This window comes from Pteronotus mesoamericanus, unplaced genomic scaffold (assembly GCF_021234165.1).
Source record: "Pteronotus mesoamericanus isolate MK-2021 breed Mesoamerican mustached bat unplaced genomic scaffold, CSHL_Meso_final contig_482, whole genome shotgun sequence".
Classification (NCBI taxonomy): Eukaryota; Metazoa; Chordata; class Mammalia; order Chiroptera; family Mormoopidae; genus Pteronotus; species Pteronotus mesoamericanus.
Window position 1 is genome coordinate 491,058 of NW_026555181.1, and position 23,972 is coordinate 515,029.

Here is a 23,972-nt window from a genome sequence, read left to right on the forward strand (position 1 = left end):
CACCCCGGCATACTTACGCACTCAACATGTTTGCACACATGCACTCCCACTCACATACATGCACTCCCACATACTCTCTCAGACACACACTGGCAGTACATCCTTGCACACTCACACATTCACACACACACACACACATGCACAATCACATACATGCATCCACCCACTGGCACCATCAGAAACTGCCCCTTTTTCCAGCTATGTCTTTTCTGAAGAAGAGCCAGGGACTCCCAGATGGCTGGGACGGAAGGGACAGGGCCCCCGTGCCTCTCTCCCATGTTCACCACCTTGGCCCAGGGCAGCTCCTACTCACCGGCATGGTCTGGCTGCCATGCAGGGCGTGGATAGCCGCCTGCGCCTCTGTGTGGGAGGAGAACTTCACGAAGGCACAGCCTGCACCAAGAGAAGAACAGGTGAGAGGCAGCGGGGTCTTTCTGGGCAGGCGGGGGCCACCAGAAGGGGCTGGAAGCCCTGGACGGCCAGTCAGCATCAGGCACACACATCCAGAAAGCCAGACATCTGGGCAACAGAGCCAGCCAGCCATTTGCTCAGAGAGCTGGTCAACGAAGGGTCTGACAGTCAGAGAAGCACAGAGCCCGCCGCAGAGCTGGACAGTCAGCCAATCAGCCACCCATTCAATCAGAAAGCCATCCAGCCAGATAACTGTTTGCCAAATGCACAATCAAGTGAAGGGGACAGACTTAGAGGACACCCACTAGCCACCAACACCATGAGATCCAGAGTTGTAATTAGATGTGGAGAATTAAAGTGATAAACCATGAGACACAGATGCAAAGATACAGTCCTGTGCACACACCTAGGCAGAGATGGACTCAGACTCAGAAGGATAGACTCATGTGACCAGAATTGAAGAAATGGGGATAAAGTCACCAGACAAGGGCAGACATAGCTGGTCACTCCAACAGGCAGAATCAGGTGGATAGATAGCCAGAGACCACCAGACACATGAAGACCCAGACAGAAATAGTCATTTGGACACCCAGGCAGAAAGAGCCAGAGACTGAGATGCAGAATGAGTGATATTCAACCCCAGTTACATACAGTCATGTGGGCAGACAGGAAAATAAGTCTTTGGAGGTCATTAAACAGTCATTCCTAGAAGGTAGAGCTATATAGGCAGAAATCCAATCCACAGGACATAGGCAAATCCAGGCGGAAACTCCCATGGAGAGTCAGGTGGAGAGACGCATTCCCAGATAGTCGTAGGCACATAGGTAGGACCAGCCTTCTGCTCACTCACGGATGGAGCGAACACCTGACCACCCACGTGCCCCATCCCACAGTCCCGCCTGCGCGTGCCCCGCCCCGCCCCTGGGTCCTAGGCTCCGCCCCCGGAGCCAGCCCCGACCCTAGCCTGTCACCTTTGCTGCTGCCATCAGGTCCCCGGAGCACCGTGCACTCGTCTATAACCCCGAAGGGCTGGAACAGCCGCAGCACGTCCTCCTCTGATTGCTGCTTGTTCAGCATCCCCACAAACAGCTTCCGGTCCCCTGTGGGCGGAGACACCACCTCAGCCGAGTCCTGGCTTGAAAACCTCCGGGAATTTCTCCACTGACCCCGCCTGTTTGTGCGTGCGAGGGAGGTCACAGCCAGGTGCTTTCCCTGCCCTGGGTCTCTCCACCCTCCCACAGTTCTGGACAGTCCCATCTCCACGCCTCTGCTCATGCAGTGCCACCCCCGCCTCCACCCCCCGCCTCACCGTCCCATTTGGAATGCCCTCCCTTCAAATCCTCCGGACCTCTGCTCCACTGCTCCCACTCTCCTGGCAAACATGGTCTCTCTCTCCTGCGGCCTCTGAGAGCCTGCCCTAGTACCAGGGTTAAGAACTGCTCTGCCTGGCTTAGGTCCTTGTTGGTCTGTCTGTCTGCCATCTACATTTTCCAGGGAGGGGTCAGCGCTGATGGCCTCTGCATCCTCAGGGTGCCCAGCAGAGCTCCCTGCTCAGCCTTGCCAGGGCTCAAAAGGGTCCAGGCAATCAATGTTTGTTGAATGAATGAGGGCACATGTGCACACAGGACCAGGTGTCTGGGGAGCCTGCAGTCCCCATCAGGTGGGGTTGGAGTGGGCTTCTGGCTGGATGCCTGGACGCCCAAGTCTAAGGTCAGGGGTCAGTCTGGGCCAACCTCTCCTGTGTTGGGCCAGCCCTGCCCTTGGGGGTAATCGCGCTGCTCCCCTGTAATCAGGAATGTGGCAGCTTCCTGTCCCTGAGATGGTGATTGCATTACTATGGAGACCAGTTTTCTGGCAGATGTCACTCACGGGGGTGGGAGGGAGGAAGAAACACAGAAGAGAAACTGAGGATCAGGGAGAGAGAGAGATGAAAGAGAGAGAGAAACAGACAAAGAGAGACACAGAGACTAGCAGAGAGAGAGAGAGAACCAGAGAGGCAGGACAGAGAAACAGATATGGAGAGAGAGGGAGACAAGAGAGGATAAAGAGGTTGAGACACGCAGACCGCACCTCTCTAATCCCTGACCCACACTGGCAGTCAGGTTGGAGAGTATAAAAACAGGCTCCCAGCCCACAGGGGCTTTACCAGACTCCTACACATACATGGGGACCCTAACAGCCCTGCCCCACAGACCATCCCCAAGGCTGGTGGTTCTCCCTCAGCTCCCAATCTACTTGAGATGAGGAGGGAAATCTTCAAGATGTTTTGTTTCCCACTGGGGACAGCCAAGCACCCCCATAGGCACACCCCCCTGCAGTCCAGCCCCACACAGACACCAGGCCTCCAACCCGCACTCCCACACGCCCAGCCTGTTACAGTCAAGCACACACACTCGAACATACACGCCCGCACACTGGCTCCGTGTGCAGCCATGCATGCACCCCCACCACACCTGCTGCAGAAACATGCACACATATGCAGACATGGGCAATCATGTATGCTTGCCCATGTCTGCACGCCGGTGTGCTCAACTATGCGTGATTACACACACACTTCCACTTGTTCAGATGTGCAAACGTGGTGTATGCACCAGAGATCAACCCACAGCCCTTCAGAGACACCATCCCCTCTGCATCTAAAGGTCCCCATTGCTGCTCCCTGAGAGGAATGGGGAATTTCAAGCTCCAGAGGGAAGCAGCTGCACCTGGCCTGTGGCTCTATGGTTGGGATGAGGGGACACAGCCCCTCCTGCTGTCCTGTGCCTGACCCAATAGGTGTTTGAGCAGGCAGGCAGCCACTGCAGCCTTTTGTGCAAGGATCTTCCCTCCTTCCCCCATTCCTCTGCCCACCCCCAGCCTGGAGGTCAGGGAGAGATGACAACTACCTCCACGACTTTCGCTGTCCGCAGGCTTCACCTGGATTGGCCGCGCCATCTGTGGAGAGAGGGGGGAGGGGGAGGTCAAGGTCAGCAGTAGGGGCTCTGCCTGGGCTCCACCGGGCGACCCTGCCTGCCTCCCCAGCCTCAGCATCCGGCCAACACCCGGCAGCAGCTGACCCTCCTCTCGAGCCAAACAACACGTGGTCCCACCCACGGGTTTTGCTCATGCTGTCTGGAAAACTCTTATTTAGCCTTTAAAACTTAGTAACAATATCCCTTCCTCCAGGAAGCCTCCTTGCCTCCCCAAGTGCGATAAACTGCTTACAACGATGGCCCAGCTCCTCCAGTCCCTGTATGTGATCCGACTCTGTGGTGTCTCTCATCAAGAACTGGAGTCTATTTTCCCTTTGCATCTGGACTTGGCCAAATGACTTGCTCTGACCAACAGAATGTGATGGAAGTGAAGTTGTGGGAGTTCCAACCTTGGCTTCAAGAGACCTTGCAGCTTCCACTCTTGAGTTTACCAGGGGGATATGCCCTGGCAAGCTACTGGAGGACGGTGGACTTCACACACAGCGAGGCCCCACTGACACAAGCACATAGGAGTGAGGTCGTCCCACCCAGCTTGCCCCGGTCAAGCCCCAGCTGACTGCAGCTGCACGAATGACCCCTGGAGAGGCCAGCCGAAGAACCACCAGCTGAACCAGACTAGCATTACCAACCCACAGAATCCTGACCAAATAAAGTGGTTGGGTGATTTGTTACTCAGAAGTAGCTGACTAATACACCAAGGCTGCAACTTTTAGTCAGCTCCCTGAGCCTTAGGTGGGAGGACTATCATACCTAAGTGGACCAGCCTGCAACATGGAGTCAGTGTTCTGAATACTTCTATCCTCCACCACTAGCACTAAAGGTAATGTTCAATGAAAGAAATCTTCGCCTAGCCCCTACCCCCAAACTTACCCAGCTACGGGTATGATATGAGCTAATGTGAATATTTGACAACAGACTTAAGGGATATGGGATGGGGGTGACATTTGTTTTTCCACTGGTCCTATGACAGAATCCTCCCAACCTGGTGTCTCTGGTGAACTCCCACTCATTCTGTAAAACCCAGTTCAAAAGCCCCCATATGAGCAATCCATCCACCCCTCTGGGTTCCCTCCTCCTTCTGCCTCAGGGCAGGACACGTCTATGTGTTGATCTCCCTCCAGACTGGGGACTACAGCGTCCCCCCATACCGGGCAGAGCACATGGGAGAGTCAGAGGAGCCTGCCAAACTGAGCTGACCAGAAGAAAGTGGCCAACGTCCACCATCACCGAAAGGCACCTGGTCCCTCCCCAGCAGGGCTGGGGTCAGTGCGTGCTGGCCCTAGGCCGGACAATCTGGGAGTAGACCCCCACTCATCCAGAAAAGGTGCTTGATAAATGTCAATGTTCTAATCGCAATGTAGCTTGCCCAGCAAGCTCAAGAGAGAGGTCCAGTTTTCACCCCATTTTATAGATGTCAAAATCAAGGCCCAGAGAGGAGTTATTTACTATATCTACCAACGTCATAGTAGGTAAGTCCAGGCACTAAGGATTCTGAGAGGTCAAATTTAGAGATCTTTCCACCCACTCCCTTGAGTATAGACCCCTCCCCAACTTTGGAAGCCCCCTGCCTCTTCCCCTCAGAACTCCTTCCCCTTCTCTCAGACACTGTCTCCGCTCTGAACCCCCTCCCTCACTCAGCACCCCCTTTGCCTGAGTACCCTCCCCTAGGAAGTGCCCCTCTCTAGCTTCCCTCCCCTCTCTGAGCCCCACCCCGTTCTGAGTTCTTTCCTTCTCTCTGCTTCCCTTCCCCATCCACGCCCTTCCCACTTCAAATACCCTCCCCCCCGAGTGTGTGTCCTAAGCACATATGGGCCCAACTGCCTCAATCTGAACTCAGCCTTGGGAGCTCCAGACACAGAGAGGTCTTAGCCTCCCTTATCCAGTGTCCCCAGTTCCCGTGGCCCAACCTTCCTGCCACCCAGCCTCACCCTCAGAAAAGGGGAAACTATGTCTCCCTTCCCCCACTACATACACACATGCATGCACACACACTGAGCCTTCTCCACCTGGGTACCACACCCTCTTAGCTGGAGGAAGGAGGGGAGGTTATTTCAACCAGATGGGACCAGATTCTGGACTGAGGTGGGGAGGGGAGAGGGGGGGTAGGAGGAACCTGAGCATCAGCCTGCTGCTCCCCCATTCCTCCCACCTTACCTCCACTGGCCCTCACCTCCTCCCCCCTCCCAGCACCTTGGGCAGATGAGGATGGGGTTGCCATGGCAACACTGATTCACCACTTGGAAGCTGGCAATTGTTGTTGTCATGGAAACCGCCTCTTAGGGGCGAGACCAGCTCCTGCCTTGCACAAAAGAGATATTTAAATATAATCTTCTGGAGATGGATGAGCCAAGAGAGGGAACTAGGGAGGGGGCCACAGGGAGGGAACCTGCCCTCATCACAGCACCCCTAACCCTCACCCCATTCTCATGGCCTGGTTACCTGCTTGCCATCTGCAGAGCCTGGGACCTTTCACCTCCTACTGGAAGGCTCCTTCCCCACCTTGGGTCAGATTGGCAAGGGGAGGCGGTCCTGGTCTGGTCCCCGAGGCCAGGTGGGCAGTCCCCTCTTCTTCAGCCCCCAGACTCGAAGGCGCGGAGGTCCAGCTGTTCTGTCGCACCCCACAGCCCCGCACCCCACGTTACCCACCAACCTGGGGACTCACATCCACGTGCTGAGGCCTGCGCAGAGGCCCTGGGTGCACAGGGGTGCATATGTCATACAAAAGTTGAGGCCAGCGCCTCATTCCCTGTGCCTCACACCCGGGCAATTCCCCAGCTACTGGTCAGGCCCTGCCCACCCGCTGGAGCCCAGAGGAGGCTGCAGGAAAGGGGGAGCCAGGTCTCCCCATACGCCACCTCTCCACCTCTCCACTTGCCCCTGCCTGCCCATCTGGCTCTGCCCACCTCCTTCCAGCTCTTTCTTTCCATCTGTCCCACCAAGCTCTCTGCCCAGTCCCTCCCTCCTCCATATTCTCTGGCCCCCAATGCTGCATCTCTTCTTCCCTTTCCTCTCCCTTCCTCTTTTCATTCATTCAACAGCACTCCCAGTGTGCCCCATGCTGAGTGATTCTGCAGAGTCCCAGAGAGGACAGCACTGGTCTGCTGGAGGGGAGACAGAGGCAGCTACAGACACTCCCAGGCACAGAGGGTCAGAGGTGGAGTAACAAGTAGGATCAGGGGCTGGGAGAGCCTGGGGTGAGGAACAGTGAAGAGCTAAAGGCAACCCTGGGGCTGCGCTGAAGATGGGAAATCTGTGGTGGGTTTTGAAGTGAATAGGAGATTGAATAGGAGTTGGAGGAAACAAATTTCTCACGTTGGAGCCGTATGTATATCCACTGACTCATTTAATCGCCAGACAACTTTATGAGATGTAAACATTCCCATTTTATGGGTGAGCAAATCAGAAAGGGAAAGATTCAGGCTCAGAGGCCCAATCTCCTGCTGATTTCCTCATGGTCCTCTGAGGACCCAGCCCCGCCTCCAGCCAAGGGTCCCGTGGGCTGGGGCTCCAGGAGTGTCTGCGTCTTTGGCATGGGCACGCATGAAGTGGCTGGGGTTCAGTCCCTGCTCTGTCCCCCTCAGCGAAATCTTCAAGCAAGCCATGCACCACTAGGAAAACAGAGTCCCTTAAGTCTGACCTGTGTAGATTACAGATAGGGAAACTGAGGCCACTGCGGGGAGGGACTGCAGGAGGACTCTTTAGTGGTCAGGCTGGGGCTCCACAGAGTCTCCTGGATTTGCAAAGTTGTGACTTTAGAAGATGTGGGGACCCCCAGGGAAGCCCACACTGGGTCGTTTCTGGAGGTGTGGAGAGGAATGAAGCAAGGCGGACACCCCGCCTGGGCTGCCCAGGCCGCCATTCCAGCCTCCTCCTCTCCCATCTGGGCTCAGACCAAGCCTTTCTCCTGGTCTAGATGCTTCCATGGCTCCCTACTGCCCTTGGAGTAGCATGTCAGCTCCTCGTCCTGGCATTCGAGCCACCTTCACTGCTTAGCCCCAGGTATGTCTCCCCCCAGGACACCGCTGTCGCACTGTGTCGCTCACTGCATCCCATCCTCACCTTGAAGAGGCCCCCTCAAATGTCACCGTCCCTTAAAACCTTCCCCTCACTATCCATTTGCTTTAGTTGCTTTGCCCAGGCCTTGCTTGGGTCACTGCACATCTCCCAATACACACACACACACACACACATATGCACATGCATGTGCACGCACACTGTCCCTCTTCTGGGTGAGCTCCTTGGAGCAGGGGCTGAGGGGCTTGGTGCCTCCTTACCTGAAAAGACCCAGCACAGGGCCTGAAAATAACAAGCAAAATGAAATGAGGCAAGACCTACGGTTTTTCACAGAAAGCAAAACCCAGGTCCTGCCCCCTTGGGCACAGCGCAAGCTGGGCATGTGCTGGGCACAGTGCCCAGCAGGGGCAGTAACCCAAGAGTTTGTGCCAGGCTGTGTCCACACCGTCCCCCTTTCATGGGACATAAACAGGCTCGGAAAGACACCACAACTGGCTGTGGGTCCCAAAGCTCGACTTGCCTGGGATGGTTCATTCATTCATTCATTCAGCGTAGATGTATCAAGTTCACATTGCGTGCTTAGCACCTGGCACGCATCACCTCACAGAATCCTCAAAACACTCCTGTAGTCTCATTTCACAAGTAAGGAAACTGAGGCCTAGGAAAGTCAAATCATTAGATGTTTGATACCTTGGGGCCCTTCGCTCATTTGCAGGTTTGGCTTGATGCTCACTTGGCCATGTCATGGGGCATGGGTATGGGCCTTGAAGGGGGTCACCTCAGAGACCCCTGTGTGTACAGAAGGGGTTTTCAGGAAGGGTCTATGGAGGAGACTCACAGATGAACAGACAAACACACTCCTTCCCTGGGTGGTCAGATGAGAACCAGATCTGGAGTGTCCCTCGCCCCCAAGACCTTCACAATGAAAGAGATGGTATTTCCGTAAACAGTCCAGCCCCTTGATGGCCAAGAGGCAGCAGCTGGCCCCGCTGGCACCCACTACCCCTGTGGGACCTGTTCTGCCTCCAGGAACCCCAGTCTGGGGTTTGACAGCCCAGCAGAGACCGTCCGCTGGATCTGAGGCACCTGCCCAGCTTGGATTCAGGGACCAGGGTCCAGCCTGGGCTCTATTCTGGGATTCCGTTATTCAATTTAGGATTCTGTTCCAGGAGGCTGAGATTTGATTAAACCATGTCCCCCATGGACCCTGCTGGCACACTCAAGGGGGAAGCTGGAAAGGGGTGTTATCCTCACTTCAGAAAGCAGCATGGGGAGGGAGCGCTACACATGGCAAGCCAATGACCTGGGTCACCCCCTTCCTGATTTATCAAGAGATAAAAGACAGAAGTGTCCACTCCACACTGCCTTCCCCAACACACACATGCACATGGGGGTTTTTGAGAGGATACTGTGGACAGGAGGGATGGTGGCTATATCTTGATCTCTAGAGCGACTCGGCTCTGGCTCCTGACTCCCAGGCTGCGCCTGCAAACGTGTCCAGGCGCAAGAGCCAGCAGGGTGGGCTTTTCCAGCACGAGGTAAATCTTATGTGGCTCCATCTTCTGGTGGAGATGCTTTGGGTGGGGTATGAGTTGGGGATCAGATGTCGGTGCTCAGGTGTAGCTGACAGGTGAGGGGGCCTCTGCTCCAGCAGTCACCTTCCCCTGCCATGCAACCTACAAATGAGCCTCGAGCTCTGGTTCTGAAGGGCTAATCCCAGGTCTGTGGGTGTCATCGGGGAGGGTGGCTTACCTGGAAAATCATCCCCTTCACTAATCATAAGCCAAAAGTACACAGACTTAGAGATCAGAACTCCTGGGTATGTGCCCAACGGGAACATGGCACATGCCCACCAGAACCAATACACAGACAAGGGTCTCTATTTGCAACTGCAAAAATTGGAAACAACCCAAATGTCCACCAGCAGGAGGATGAACAAATAAGTTGTGTATTCATGTCGTGGAATACTACACGACAATGAAAAAGCACCAGTTAAGGATGTATGCGATGCTGGCTCTTATTAGCATCATACTAAGTGGGGAAAAAATGCAGATAGAAAAGCCTACATATAATATGATTCCATTCCTATCATAAAGGAAAACAGACAAAAGCCATATAATGGACTTAGGAGTAAACTTTAGGAAGCGCTGAGACCACGGAGAAAAGCAGGGGTTAGGCACCATAAAAGTCACAGTAGCGGCTCCTCCAACAGGAAGTGAGAGGCTGAAGCTTGGGGACTGGGATGGCGGTTTCCAGGGCGGCAGCTATGTAGTAATATAGGGGTAGTGACCTGTGTTGCATGTGCTTTTCTCTAAGGGTGTAGTATTTTGCAAACTTTAAGAAATATTTTTTTAAAATCAGGCTGTTCTCCCGGAGAATGCTGCTCCGGCCTGGGGGTGGTCCCCAGGGGGGACCCTGCATACCCAGGGTCCAGCTCTGAGCCACCTTCCCCTTATTTATCAAACATCAGCCCTACCTCCGGGAGGGCGGAGGGACCAGCTTGCAGGAAACAACCAGACAAGCCCTGTGGAGTGGGGCAGAGAGAGCTGCAGCCCTCGCCCTGCCGGGTGACCTCGCATGAGTCCTTCCCTCTTAGCCACAGCCCCCGCCTCTGTCAAGCAGGGCTGGCAGCAGCCCCGGCCCCCCGGTGGACATGGCATTGAGATGGAGGCCCCAGCAGTGCTGGGCAATGGTGATAATTCACACCCCAGGCCTCGTGGGGAGGCTGGGGAAACTGAGGCCCAGAGGGTCTTGCCTAAGACTCCTCATCACTCAACCGTGAACTAGTATCAAAGAGAGACCTTGGACCCTGCAATCTAGACATATGATGACACTGCATCATAACCTGGGTCTAGGACATTCTAGGTCTGTGCTACCCATTATGGGGCCTGACCCCTGGTCTAGAATATTCTGGGTCTGTGCTCTCCACTACAGCGGCTGGCTCAGTCTAGGACATTCTAGATCTGTGCTGTCCAACACAGTACCTGACCCTGATCTGGAACATTTTAGATTTTAGCTGTCAAATACAGTAGCCACTGGCCACATGCAGCCATTTAAACTTAAATTTACACTTATTAGAATTAAATACCATAAAAAATTCAGCCCCTGAGCCATACTTGCCCCATTTTAAAGAGTCAGTAGCCATGTGGGCCTAGTGGCCACCATATTGGACAGCGCAGGCAGGGCATGCCCATCACTGGAGAAAGTTCGACTGGACAGCAATGGTCTAGAATGGGGTTTGGCAAATTATATCGCCTTATTCTGACCCCCCTGTCTGTTTTTGTAAATAAAGTTTTATTAGCACACAGCCACATCTATTCAGTTACATGTTGTCTGAGGCTTTTATGTGGCTGTGACAGTGGCCATATGGCCGGCAAAGCCAAAAATATGTACTCTGATCCTCTGCATAAAAAGTTTGCTGATCTTGAGCTTAGAACCCTTTAGAACTATAGTGTCCAATATGGTAGCTACCAGCCACACGTGGCTGCTGAGCCCTTGAAATGTGGCTTGTATGACTGGGGACTGGGATTTTAAATTCTGTTTAGTTATAATTAATAAACTATACTGACTGCTTGTTGAAATAAGATTTTAGAGATATTCGGTTAAAATGAAATGTAGTATTAAAATTCATTTTACCTGTTTCTTTTTCCTTTTTAAATGTTGCCACTAGACATTTTAAATGCTCTGTGTGGCTTGCGTTATATTTCTATTAGCACTGCTCACCAGCTCCTTATCCTCCTACCCAGGCTCCATCCACCGGGGCTCTATTGATTCGGCGGGGGGCGGGGGGGGCGGATAATTCTCTGTTGCAGAGGGTCATCTTGCGCACCCTGTAGGGTGCTGAGCGGCATTCCTGGCCTCTACACACAACATCTTCCAGTCTTGACAATGACGAATATCACCAGAAATTACCCAGTGTCCCCGAGAACAGAACCACCCTATGTTGAAACCTCCTCCTAGCCTAATGTAAACTCTTCCGTTAGACTACAGGGGCCCTCGTGTGTTCTCGGCAACACACCGGGCACATTCCTGCCTCTGAGTCTTGGTACACTCCGTCCCACACCGCCCCATCTCCATCTCCATCTGCCACCACCCTCCCCACCTCTCAAGGCTCAGCTCACGTGCTCCCTCCTCCGAGAAGCCATCCTGTCTGTCCTCTGCTAAGTCCTCCGTGCAGGTCTGCTGGCTCTCCTTGGCGATGCCGCCCCCTGTCGCCCTTACGTCTGGCCATGCCCTTTGTAGTAACCCTCTGTAGTGGGTTGAATGGTAGCCCCCCTAAAATACGCCAAGTCCTAACCTCTGGAGCCTGTGAATGAAATGGCACCTTATTTGGGGGAGAGGTCTTTACGGATGGAATTAAGTGACAGATCTGGAGATGATGTCACCCTGGATTTAGTGTGAGCTCTAAATCAAATGACAGGCGTCCCTATAAAAGAAAGGCAGAGGGACATTGGAGAGATGTAGACACAGAGGAGAAGGCCTTGTGATAAGAGAGGCAGAAATTATTGGAGTGATAGGTCTACAAGCCAAGGGACTTCCGGCAGCCTGCAGAAGCTGGGAGAGAGTCATAGAGACGATTCTCCCAGAGGGGAACGGCCTTGCTGTCACCTTGATTTCAGGCTTCTGGCTTGCAGAGCTGTGAGACAATGTGTTTCTGTTGCTTTAAGTCACCTCCCAACCACCAGTTTATTGTGCTTTGTTAGGTAGTCCCAGGACTCCAGTAGTTGGAAGAGGATTTTTATTTAAAGATTTTATTTGTTTGTTTTTAGAAAAAGGGGAAGGGAAGGAGAAAGAGAGGGAGAGAAACATCTATGTGAGAGGGAAACATTGATTGGTTGCCTCTCGTACACACCCTGACTGGGGACCGAACACCCAAACCAGGCATGTGCCCTGACCAGGGATCTAACAAGCAACCTTTTGTTTTGTGGGACGCACAAAGGACTAAGCCACACCAGTCAGAGCAGAAGAGGGTTTTGAAAATAAAAATCAAACCAGTTTACTCCTCTGCTCGCCACTCTCCTGTGGCCCTAGTCACCCTTGGAACAAAACCCAAACCCCTCCTGAAGTTCTCCTTTCCTCTCCCCACCCTCCTCCTCACGCCCATGGCACCCCTCTGCTGACCTCCTCGCTGCTCCTCAAATGCACTGAGTTTGGTCCAGCCTCGGAGCCTTCGCACTGGCTCTGCCTCTGCCAGGAATGCCCTTCCTGCAGAGAGTGCACGCTCCCTCCCTCATCTCCGCCAGGTCACCTCCGCAGAGGGGGCTTCCCTAACCACCTGGTTTATCTAGAACCTGCTTAGCAGGCACACCCCAGCCTTCCCACGATTGGCTGTGCTGTGCCCATGTTCCCAGAATTGAGGGCTACAGATGCCCCAAGCAGCCCCTAAATGCTTTTGATGCTGAGAATTCCAGAGGGAAAGGCAAGCCCCACTCCCAGAGCCACAAATCTCAACATGGTTCCTTCACTCTCCATCAGGAGGTACTGCCTGGAGACCAGGCTCATTTGGCTCAGAGGATGCCCACCTTTCACTGGGGGCAAGGACCTCCTGCCCACCCAACGAGGACAGGGCTAACAAGAGAGACCTGGCAGGATCAGAGCCTGGGCCGGCCTCCTCTGGGGATGGAAATACTGCCCAAGCAACCTCTGCCCCCAAGGACTGTACCTCTATTTTCTTCAATGTTCCTTTAACGCACCAGGCACAGTCCTGCCTCAGGACCTTTGCACATGCTGCTCCCTCTGCCTCATGCTAATGCTGCCTCATCTTCAGGTCTCAGGCCAATGACAATTGCACCCTGGGCAAAGTGCCACCTTCATAACCATGCGCCACTACTCTGGTGTGCCACATAGGACCCGATATGCTCACTCCGGTGATCATTTCTGTCCCTCTGCACCTTACACCTCTTTCTGAGTCCAGAGACACATGGGTTTCACATCTGATCCCAAGAAGGGTCTCAGCCTTCCCAGGGCTGAGGGCAGCCCCTCCATCCCCCATCCCTTCCCAGACAGCATTCGACTCACCCCGGGCAAGGTCTTCTGTTCGTGCAGAGCAGTCTGAGCTTTGATGGCAGAGTCCCTGGCACAGTAAGTGAGAAAGGCACAGCCTGCAAGGGAGAGAATGGGGGTGTTAAGAGAAAAGGATGCTGCACACCCATGTTCATAGCAGCATAACTCACAACAGCCAAGAAGTGGAAACAACCCAAGTGTCCACGGAAGGATGAATGGATGAACATAGGATGAATGGACTGCATCCATACAGTGGAATATTATTCAGTCTCATAAAAGCGGAAATTTTCACACCTGCTACAACATGGAGGGGCCTTGAGGACATTTTGCTCAGTGGAATAAGACAGACACAAAAGATCAAATATTGTGTTTCCACTCATACGAGGTCCCCGTAGGTGTCAAATCCACAGAGACAGAAAGTAGATGGTGGGCGCCAGGGTCTGGAAGGAGGATGGGGAGTCAGCGCTTAGTGGGGACAGAGCTTCAGCTGGGGAAGGTGAGACCGTCCTGAAGACGGACAGTGGGGACAGGTGCACAACAGTGTGAGTGGACTTAATGCCACTGAACTGTACATTTAAAAATGGTTAAGGCTGTAAATTTAATATTATGAATACTTTGCTACAGTAAGAAAATTGAGGAAAAAGAAAGAAAATGGTAGATTTCATGTTATGTGTATTTTACTACAATTAAAATAAGAAAAAAGAGGACCCTGAAGCCAGCTTTTTTTCAGGGGGAGGCAGTAGCAGGGGTTCAGCCCCCCACCCACTGCCACTTCCCAAAGAGCCAAACAGGGAAGGGAAGAGAGGAGGCCCAGCTGCTAATGAAGCCTGTGGCGGACACTAGATGAAGAGATTCTGGAACTGAGGGCTGGGCGATGCCGACTCAGGGCAGTGAGCAGAGCCGCTGCCCCGAGCGGGCAGGGGGCGGGGAAGGGGGGCACCAGCAGCTCCAAGGAGCCAAGAGCGGTCCCAGCACTGGGATCAGGAGCAGCAGGCTCTCCCACGGACTCGTTTTGTGGTCTCGGATGGGGTGTTGCCCCGTCTTTGCCTCAGTTCCCCCACCAGAGAATGGTCCGAGAGTGCCTTAGGTTGGGCCAACCAAGGGGCGTCCGTGGAGCTAGAGGATGTGTGGTTTGGCAAAGAGCAGGGCCAGCCAGGAGAGGCGGAGGGCAGGGCCGGCCCTGAAGGGGGTCCAAAGCCAGGGTGTGATTGCACAACGTCTGTTGCGAGTCACAGAAGCAGGGAACATTGAGAGAGACAGAGACAAAGAGAAGCGAGGAGAAAGAAACGCCAGAGAAAGACCAATGAGGTCAAAGATATTTTGAAAGGTGTTTGCTGGAGGTGGGGTGGGGGTTGCAGGCAGGCGTCCGTCCCCTGGGATAGAGGTCTAGGCCCAGAGTTGGGCTCCGCCTTTCTGACTTCTGTGGACCTTATTTTCACTGCCTGTGAAATGAGACCATCATCGGCTGCTCTGATGCTGTTGGACCTTATATTCCCCCACGCCCAGCCTCTCCCACTCATGGTTCCCACCTCTCTGCCTCCCTTCACTCCTGACCTCCTGGGCAGCATTCTTGGGAACCGGCCTGGGGTGCCCACGCCTGCTCCAGGCAGGAGCTAATGAAAGCTGAGCCCTGCTGGGCTACACTCGCCACAGTGGCCGTTCCCACCAGCTGGGCCGGGCGATGGGGAGGGGTCCCTGCCCCAGGCCTGAGAGGTCTCCTGGAACCCTGGGGAAGGGGGCACCAGGCAGAGCTGAAGCCAGTCTCTAGCATTTTAGAAAACATTTGTAAAATGTAAAACGGTGCAGCCACTGTGGAGAACAGTTTGGTGGTTCCTCAATAAAGTTAAACGTAGAATTACCATATGATCCAGCAATTCCACTTCTGAGTAGATGCCCAAAAGAATTGAAAGCAAGGACTGAAAGAGATATTTGCACACCCATGCTCACAGCAGCATTATTCATGGCAGCCAAAAGGTAGGCACAACCCAAATATCCATCAGCAGACGAGTGGATAAATGAAATGTGGGATCCATATACAAGGAGATATTATTCAGCCTTAGAAAAGAAGGAAATTCTGACACCTGCTACAACGTGGATAAACTTAGGTACATTACACTCAATGAAATAAGCCAGACGCAAAAGGACAAATGCTGTATGTTTTCATTTTATGAGGTTCCTAGAGAAGTCAAGTCCAAAAAGAGAAAAAGTAGACGGCGGGAGCCAGGGGCTGAGGGAGAAAGATGGGAGCTCGTGTTTAATGAGGACAGAGTTTCAGTTTGGAAAAACGAGACAGTCCTGGAGACAAATGGCGATGATAGTTGCACAACAGTGTGAATGTGTCTAATGCCACTGAATTGTACATTGTAAAATGGTAACTTTTACCACAATAAAAAATATAGTTAGAATATATTACAAATCATCTCCCCCCAAAAAAGTGCAGAACATGCCAGTGTACAATGTAACAAATAAACATAAAGTCATGTGACCATTTCACAGATCCAGAAATAGAACGCAGCAGCCACCAGAAGCCCCAATGTTCCTCCCACGCTACAACAATCTTCCAGCCCCAAGAAATAAACCACCCTGGCTCTTGTGATAACCAGGTCATTGCTTTCATTATGGTTTCCCACACTGCATGCATGAATCGCTAATCAATGTGGTTGAGTGCTTCCCTGTGTTGATCTTATATAAATGGAATCATAATGTATGTCCAGTTTTGTGTCTTGTTTCTTCCACTCAACAATGAGTGGTTGTACGTCTCGGGGATTAATTCCTTTTTGTCCCTGACTACTATTTTGTATTACTATGCTACAAATGGATATCCATTGTCCTGTGGATGGCATCGAGCCTGTTCACTGTTTGGGGCTCTCATGAATAAAGCTGTGGAACATTCTTGCATATGTATTTTGATGCACAAATGCATAGCCAGGGATGAGAGTCCTGGTTATAAGGTTGGTATATGTTTAGTTTTGATTGATTTTTTTCACTTTTCCAAACTGGGTTGCACCTTTGTATATTTCCCCCAATGGAGTCTGAGAATCCTATTAGTGCTTTTTTCTCACCAACCTGGTTTTTTCAGACTTTCAAGTGTTAGTCATTGTGGTGTGTGTGCATTGTATTTCATTGAGATTTTAACATACATCCCTAGAGTTATTAATGAAGCCAGGAACCTTGTTGTTTCGCAGTTCTTTATATATTGTGTGCTTATCTGTTTTTGGTTATGTATGATGCAAACATGTTCTCCCGATCCATGATCTGCCATTCTATTTTTTTTCTGTGTGTTACTATTTTCTGAATTAAATCCCCAGAGCCTTCAGGAAAATGAGAGGTGCTAAGATACCTCTCCATAAAACTCAGAGACATTAGGCATGGCTGGCAAGAAGTCAGGTTGCAGGGAGATGTAAAAAAGAGGGAAATTCCTTCCTCTTTCAGTCTTTTCTTGCAGGTGGAGCCCTACCTGCATAACATGAAGTCTGCTGACCCTAGGAGGGTAGGGAGGGGCCCCAGAGCAACCTTCCAAACCATCACCCTCCGCATCCGGAAGAGGGAAAAAACGAACTCGAGAGCCGCTGTCCCTGGTGCTGAAAAGCCTCCCAGTTCTTTGCCCAACCTTTTCTGGGACTCTTAGTTTTTCTTTTCTAGTTGGTGAAAATATGTGACATTTACCTGTTTCTGGATAAATAGAGAGCTTTGGTTTTCAGTTCCTAAAACTATTGGATGGTTTTCCCCCTCCCCCCAATTCATATGTTGCTGCCCTAACTCCCAGGACCTCGGAATATGACCTTATTCGGAAATAGAGTTGGTGCAGATGTAATTAGTTAAGATGAGGTCATGCTGGATCAGGGTCAGCCCTAATGCAATAGAACTCGTGCCCTCATAAAAGGGAGGAAATCTGGACACAGAGACGTGCATACAGGGAGGAGGTCATGCGAACACAAAAGCAGAAATTCAGGCAATGTATCATCAAGCCAAGGAACAGTAAGGATTGCCAGCGGCACCAGAAGCTGGGAGAGGGGACTGGATCAGAGACTCCACCACAGCCTCAGAAGGAACCAAGTCAAACCAAACCTTGATCTCAGACTTCCAACCTCTGGAACTGGACCCTCTGAAGGAAAACTTGGGCTGCCCAATACCCACACTGGGTGAGCCTCTCACCCTGATTCCAGCTTTGGTCACCCCCACCCTGCACATCAGCCCCATTGATGACATGGGTGCTTGGGCTGGGTTTCCAGCAGCCCCTCCTCAAACTGACTGAACCCTGAAGGGTTAATTGAGGAGTGGGGCAGGTAGAGGGGGCAATCCCACCTGCAAGAACCAGCAGGCAGAATGCTTAGCACTTGACAATCCTATGGTTCCCTTTACGCCCACCTCCATTGTCAAAGATAGGACCAGGGCTGATCCTGGGCGGGGCGATCAGCGCCCACAGATCTCTCAAGACTCAAGGGCAGAGCAGCACCAATGGGGGGATCCTTGGGGAGCAAGACATTTCCTCCAGGTTATGAAGGTCTCCTTGTAAGTAGATCTGCCTCATCACAGGTCTGTTACTCAGAAGAGGGCTCCCCACAAGCAGTGTTTCCACAAAGAGGAAACTTCTTTGCCATGGAAACCTCAGGGTCCATCCTCATGCCAAGATCCTCTGCTCTCTGCTCTGAGATCTGCTCTTTTTGGATTTCACATTGAAACTGTAATAACAATAATAGTCGACGTCCACTAAGCACCAGGCATCTTAGGGGGTCATGCCACCCATATCACCTTTTGAATCCTCAGACTAGTCCAAGAGAATGGTACTACCGGTTGTATTATTATTCCCATTTTACAGATGGGCAAACTGAGACACCAGCCATTGAGTCCCCTGCCCGATGTCACAGAGCAATGGGGGCCAGGGGCTTCTGAGTTTCAGAAAATCCCAGCACAATGGGGACTACTTAAGTTGCCAAAGTTTGTTACACTGATCAAATGGCCTAAAAATGTTTTAAAATAAAAAGAAAACATGGTTTTTCCTTCTTACTACTTATAATCTTTATTCTCATGCATCCACCTGGGGTTTTTGTCACTTCCTGTGGAGCTTGGTAGGTCTGGGGACTGACTCTGGTTGGCCATGTCCCTGGCTGCACCCAGACCCAAGCCACATGCATGCCCAGCCTCTCACAGGCTGTCTTTGAGCACCACATTTCCTCAGTCCACACTCTCTGGTCTTCATCTTTCGCTCATTTCTTCTCAACCTTGGGTCCCAACTGAGTCACTCCGTCCTCTGGGAAGCCTCCCCACCCCCAACCTATGCTGGGTGAGGCACCCCACAGGCTTTTTCTGTGCTTGTGTGTCCCCCATCACAGCTCTGCTCACTCATGCCATAACTATCTAGTCCTGTGTCATTTGTCCCCACAGGACTGTGGACGCATGGAAGGTAGGGCCATGCTATGTCCCAGTCACCGACATGTCCCTAATGCGCAGCATTGGGCCCAGCACACAGTGTCTGCTCAGTAAAAATTTGGCCACTGATCATGGTCTCCGTCCTGGTTCACTGCCATCATCTCCAGTCTGGGCCAGGACAGTTGACTCTACCCTGGTTCCCCAGCTTCTACCCTGGCCCCTTAGTCTGTCCTCCCTACAGAAGCCATCAGAGGGCAACTGTGAGCCCCTGAGTCACGTTCTGTCCCCTTCCACCCACGGCCCTCCCGGGCTCCTACCTCCTTCAGGGTAAAAGCCCAAGTTCTCCCTGAAACCCACATGGCCTTGCACAACCTGCCCCCATCCACTTCGCACCCTCACCTCCTCCCTTGCTCCCTCACTTCCTCTGCTCCAGCCACATGGGCCTCCTCACTACCCTCCATCACACCAGGCGCAGTCCTGCCCCACGACCTTTGCACACGCTGTTCTGAAATGTGCTTCCCCCAGATCCTTGCATGGTTCACTCTCACTTTCTTCAGAGAATGGCTCAAATGTCATCCCTCTTAGGAGTGAAAACTTAACTTGGAGCATCCTGTTTAAATTACAGCCCTCAACCATCTCCCACCCTGTTCTTTTTTTCCCCAGTGCCCTTTTCGCCGTCTCACATGCCATATATTCTATTTATCTCTGACTCCCCCTTTGAAATGCAGCTTCCACAAGGACTGGAGCTTTGTTCAGGGCTGGGTCTCCAGAACCTAAATAGTGCCAGGCATGCAGTAGGCACTCGATACATGCTTGTTGACTGGTTGAATAAATGTATTTTGTTTCCAAACTGATCTGCTAATATCAAGACCACCGCCATGAGGGCAATGACCACATTTGATTCATTTTTATCCCTCGCCTTCCCCACACCAGTCAATATTTTCTGAGTACCTGCTATGCGCCACCTTTGCTAGGGCAACAGATGTAGTAAAGACAACCTTGTTGATCTCCTCTTTGAGTTCCAACATCTCATTCTCTCCCCAGCCAGGACCCCAAATATAACCAATCATGTGAACTGCTAGTCCAAATCCCTTTGATCCCCAACCCCCTGTACACTGGTATCCCACATTCTTGATTTTTAGCTTCAGCTCCCTAACCTAGTGGTTAATCTAGACCCAATGCCTTTCTACTGTGTGATCTTGGGCCTACAACTTACCCCTCTGAGCCCCCACTTTCTCATCCATAAAATAAGAGTCATAGTACTATCTACTAAGGATTATAGGAGACACTCTTCTGCTGTAGGAACCACCTCTCTGTCACTCACCTGTCCCTGGCCACCCTCTCTACATCTTCCCTCCTCTCAACCTGAGGCTGTTACCCACTTTGCTGATAACAATGGGGCTGGCAGGCCCTCTCCCATATTCACTGTCCCCCCCAACACACGCTTATAAACTCATCAGTTCCTGTCCAACAGGGCAAGGCCTCGGGCTCCGGGATCACACTCCTGGAGCCCTGCATCGGGCACACTACTCTCAGGCTGACCGCCACTTCCCTGGCTGTCATTCTTCTACCTTCTTTGCTGACTTCTCCTCTGCCCCAGCCTTCCATGTTGGGGTTTCTCAGGGCTCTTCTGGACCCCCTTCCCCAATCTCCTGCCCACAGCCTCCTGACTCCTCTCAGGGATTTAGTCACCATCATTGCACCAGTAGTTCACCCATCCTGGCACCCACTTATACACCTTTCCATCCACCTACCTACCCATCCATTCATTTATCCACCCACCCACCCATCCACTCACCCACTTGTCCGTCCATCCATCCATCCATCCACCCCCCTGTCCATTGACCTATCCATCCATACATACATCCATACATCCATCTATCCACTTATCCATTCTCCCTAGAGCAGGGTCTCTCCCTCGGCACTGCTGACACTGGGACTGGGTGACTCTGAGGGGCCGTCCTGAGCACTGTGGGGTGTTGAGCAGCATCCCTGGCCCCACTCATTCAATGCTAGGACCACCCCTAGTCCTGACAATCACAGATGTCTCCAGACATCTTCCGGTGACCCCTGGGAGCAGGGTCACCCTGGGTGACACCCATTTTTCAAGAACTCTCCTTCTTCCTCATCACCTACCCTCTCCTGCCAAGAGCTGATAATTTGACATCTTAAATATGTCTCCAACAGCCCTCTCCTCTCTACACCCACCACCTAGGCCCGGCTCAAGTCTTATCCTCTTCCCCCTGAACCATGGCTTGGCCGCCTCTCTGACCTTTGGCGTCCCATCCTGCCCCCATCCGTCTTCCACACCAAATACCAAAAGAATATCCCTGCACTCAGCTGTGAACTATGTCTCTCCCTAGCTCTAAACCCTGCCATAGCTCCCCAGTGCCTTCAGGTCAAAACGAAGATTGTCAGCCTTTACAGCCCTTCCCAACCTAATCACTGCTGTCTTCTGACCCCTTCTCTCAACATTTTCCTCCACTGTCCTTGAATTCAGGCCTCTTATAATTTCCCAGACACACATGTAGCCCCCTTCATGCCTCCATGTGCCTGACTCCGGAGTTCTAACCCCTCCCAAATATCCAGCCATGCCTAAGACTATAATTTTTCCATCTAGTAAATGGAAGACCCAGAGTTCACATTCTCCAGATTCTGAAGAATGATCTCCTTAAGAGGCCCTGTGTTTCCTGCCCACGGCCCTCCAAGGCTCCCATCTCCTTTGGGGTAAAAGCTCAAAGCCTCTCGAGGCCCACATGGCTCTGCACAATCTGACTCCCTCACCTCTCCCCTCCTCCTCCCTCTCTATCCCTTTCTCACTCTCCTCCAGCTACACAGGCCTCCTCACTGTTCTTACAACATGTCAAACTTGTTCTGACCTCAGGGCCTTTGCACGTTCTACGTCCTCCTCCTAGAATGCCTTTCCGTTGGGTTTGGAATAACAGCTTTCTCATCTGTCATTCAGGCCCCATCCCAATGTCACGTCCTCAGAGAGGCCATCTTTGGCCACCCAAAGTAAGCCATCACCCCCTAACACACAGTTGGTTTTATTTCCTTCATAGCAACTCATTCTTATCTAAATCTTAGTTCTGTGTTTACAAGTTTATTGTCAATCCCTCCTCCCTGCTGGATTTCTTAGTGTCCCCAGAGACTAGCTCAGTGCCTGGCACATCACAGAGACTTGATAAACAATTGTTGACTATCTGACTGCCTGACTATGTATTGACACCAGCCATATGTAAGACATTACTCAGAGTAATTACATTAATCACATTGTATAAGTGAATTCTAATTTTTCTAACTACTCTGTAAGACAGCTGTCAATATTCTCTCTCTTTTACAAATGAAGAAGCTAAGAAAAGATGAGGCAGCTTGTCCAAGATCACACAGAAATAAAAAGCAGAGACAGGAATGGAAATCAAGTCTGTTGTCCTACAAAGCTGATGGTTACTCCCATGCACCAGCTCAGGAGGAAGGTGGTAAATGTTGGAGAGGTGTCTATCTCCCATCCTTCAATCCACCCATCCATCTATTCATTCATCCACCACTCACCTGTCCCTCCATCCATCCATCCATCATCTGGCCATCTTTCCATCTATCCTCCATTCATCTATCCATCATTAATCCATCTTTCCATCTATCTACCCATTCCTCTATCCATCCATCTATTCCTCCATCCATCTATATATTTATCCACCCATTCACCCACCCAGGTATCCACCAGTCCATTCAGCATTCTATCCATCCACCCACTCTTTGATCCACCAATCCACTGACACATCCACTGAGTCATTGTCATCCATCCATCCATTCATGCCTACATTCATCTCACGTATCCATCTACCTGTTAGCTGGTCCACCCTCCCTCATCCCACATCATCCCATATTCCCAATCCTCTGGTTCCCTCATTCATCTCTATGCCCTCACTCATCTACATGCTCCACTTGAAACTAGCAAACAAAACCCAGTCCCCTATTGCTAGGTCAATGTCTTCTTCAGTCCAATGGCCTTTGTCACCTTCAGTCCAAGGACAGCCTCCCTGGATGGCTTTCACCCTGAGTCTACGTCTCACAATCACATCTCTTTCTCTGCCTCCTCTATTTTTATATTTTTGGAGAGAGGGGAAGGGATAGAGAAAGAGAGAGAGAAAAACATTGATTGGTTGTCTCCCATATGTGCCCCAACCAGGTATTGGGGACCAAACACGCAACATAGGCATATGCCCTAACTAAGGATGGAATCAGTGACCTTTTGGTTTGCAGGATGACGGACAAGCAACTGAGCCACACTGGCTAGGATTCTTCTATTAATCTCCTAAAGTGAGTCAAGGCTCAAGCTGGGAAGTGTGCTGCCTAGCTATAGTGCTGTGTGACTTGGGGCTGGGTCTTGGCCCTCTGTGAGCCCCAATCTATCACCTGATCCATGTGGAGGAGGGGAACTGGTTTTCTAAGAACGACTGCAACCTGAACACATGCCTGCTCCTTTCCATTCTTTCCACACTGTGGGCCTCACTCCAAGGGGAAGCTTCCATTTTATTCCTACAGGTTTGTAGGAAGTGGGCATACTCTGAATAAGGCTGGGAGGAAAGAGGCAGGTGGTGGCAATGGCAGATAACAAGACATAAAACTCCCTTTCCATGCAGATCTGACATCCTCCCCTACTCTAAATTCTTCCATGGCTCCCAAGTGCCCTCAGGGAAGAGTCTAAGCTCAGTCCAGCATCAGAGGCTCTTCAAGGTCCAGCCTCTTCTGGCCCCATCTCCCATGTCTCACCTAATTCTTTCTCAATTCCAGCTGTGCCCTTTCATACCTCCAGGACATTGCAAACCCTGTTCCTTCTGCCCATATCTAGAAGGATGGAGACATCCATCTAGTGACTCACTGCTGTGTTTCACACTCATCATAGGGCCCAGAACACAGCTAAGTACTTCTCTTAATAAATAAGTGAAATATTTTCTCCACCTGGCTTGCTCCTATTCATCTTTCAAAGCCCCAGTTCGAATGCAGGATTTCCCAGGTGGAGTCTCTGATCCCTATCTATTTCCCTCAACCCTGCATCCCTCCCTCAGACCCAACACTGACCACTGTGGCTGTAGGTGCCAGTGTCTGCCTCTGTTTATACATAGAGAACCCTTGGACCTCTCTTGCCCAGTATAAGGCCAGTCCCCAAAGGGCTTTCAGGAAGTGTTGAGTGAGTAAGTG

General features: G+C 51.7%; 1 protein-coding gene across 6 annotated transcripts in view; it reads right to left on the minus strand.

Annotated features, from left to right (window-relative positions):
• CELF5 (CUGBP Elav-like family member 5) overlaps nt 1-23,972 on the minus strand; it is a 40,230-nt gene that overhangs the window by 11,146 nt on the left and 5,112 nt on the right. For 5 of the 6 annotated variants that reach the window (XM_054578082.1, XM_054578080.1, XM_054578081.1 and 2 more), the window contains exons 2-5: nt 13,416-13,498; nt 3,294-3,345; nt 1,383-1,511; nt 314-393 (exon numbers count right to left, since the gene is read on the minus strand). In XM_054578082.1, coding sequence (XP_054434057.1) covers nt 314-393; nt 1,383-1,511; nt 3,294-3,345; nt 13,416-13,498 — 344 coding nt within the window. The remainder of the gene's footprint in view (nt 1-313; nt 394-1,382; nt 1,512-3,293; nt 3,346-13,415; nt 13,499-23,972) is intronic. The other variant, XM_054578078.1, reaches the window with a different exon arrangement.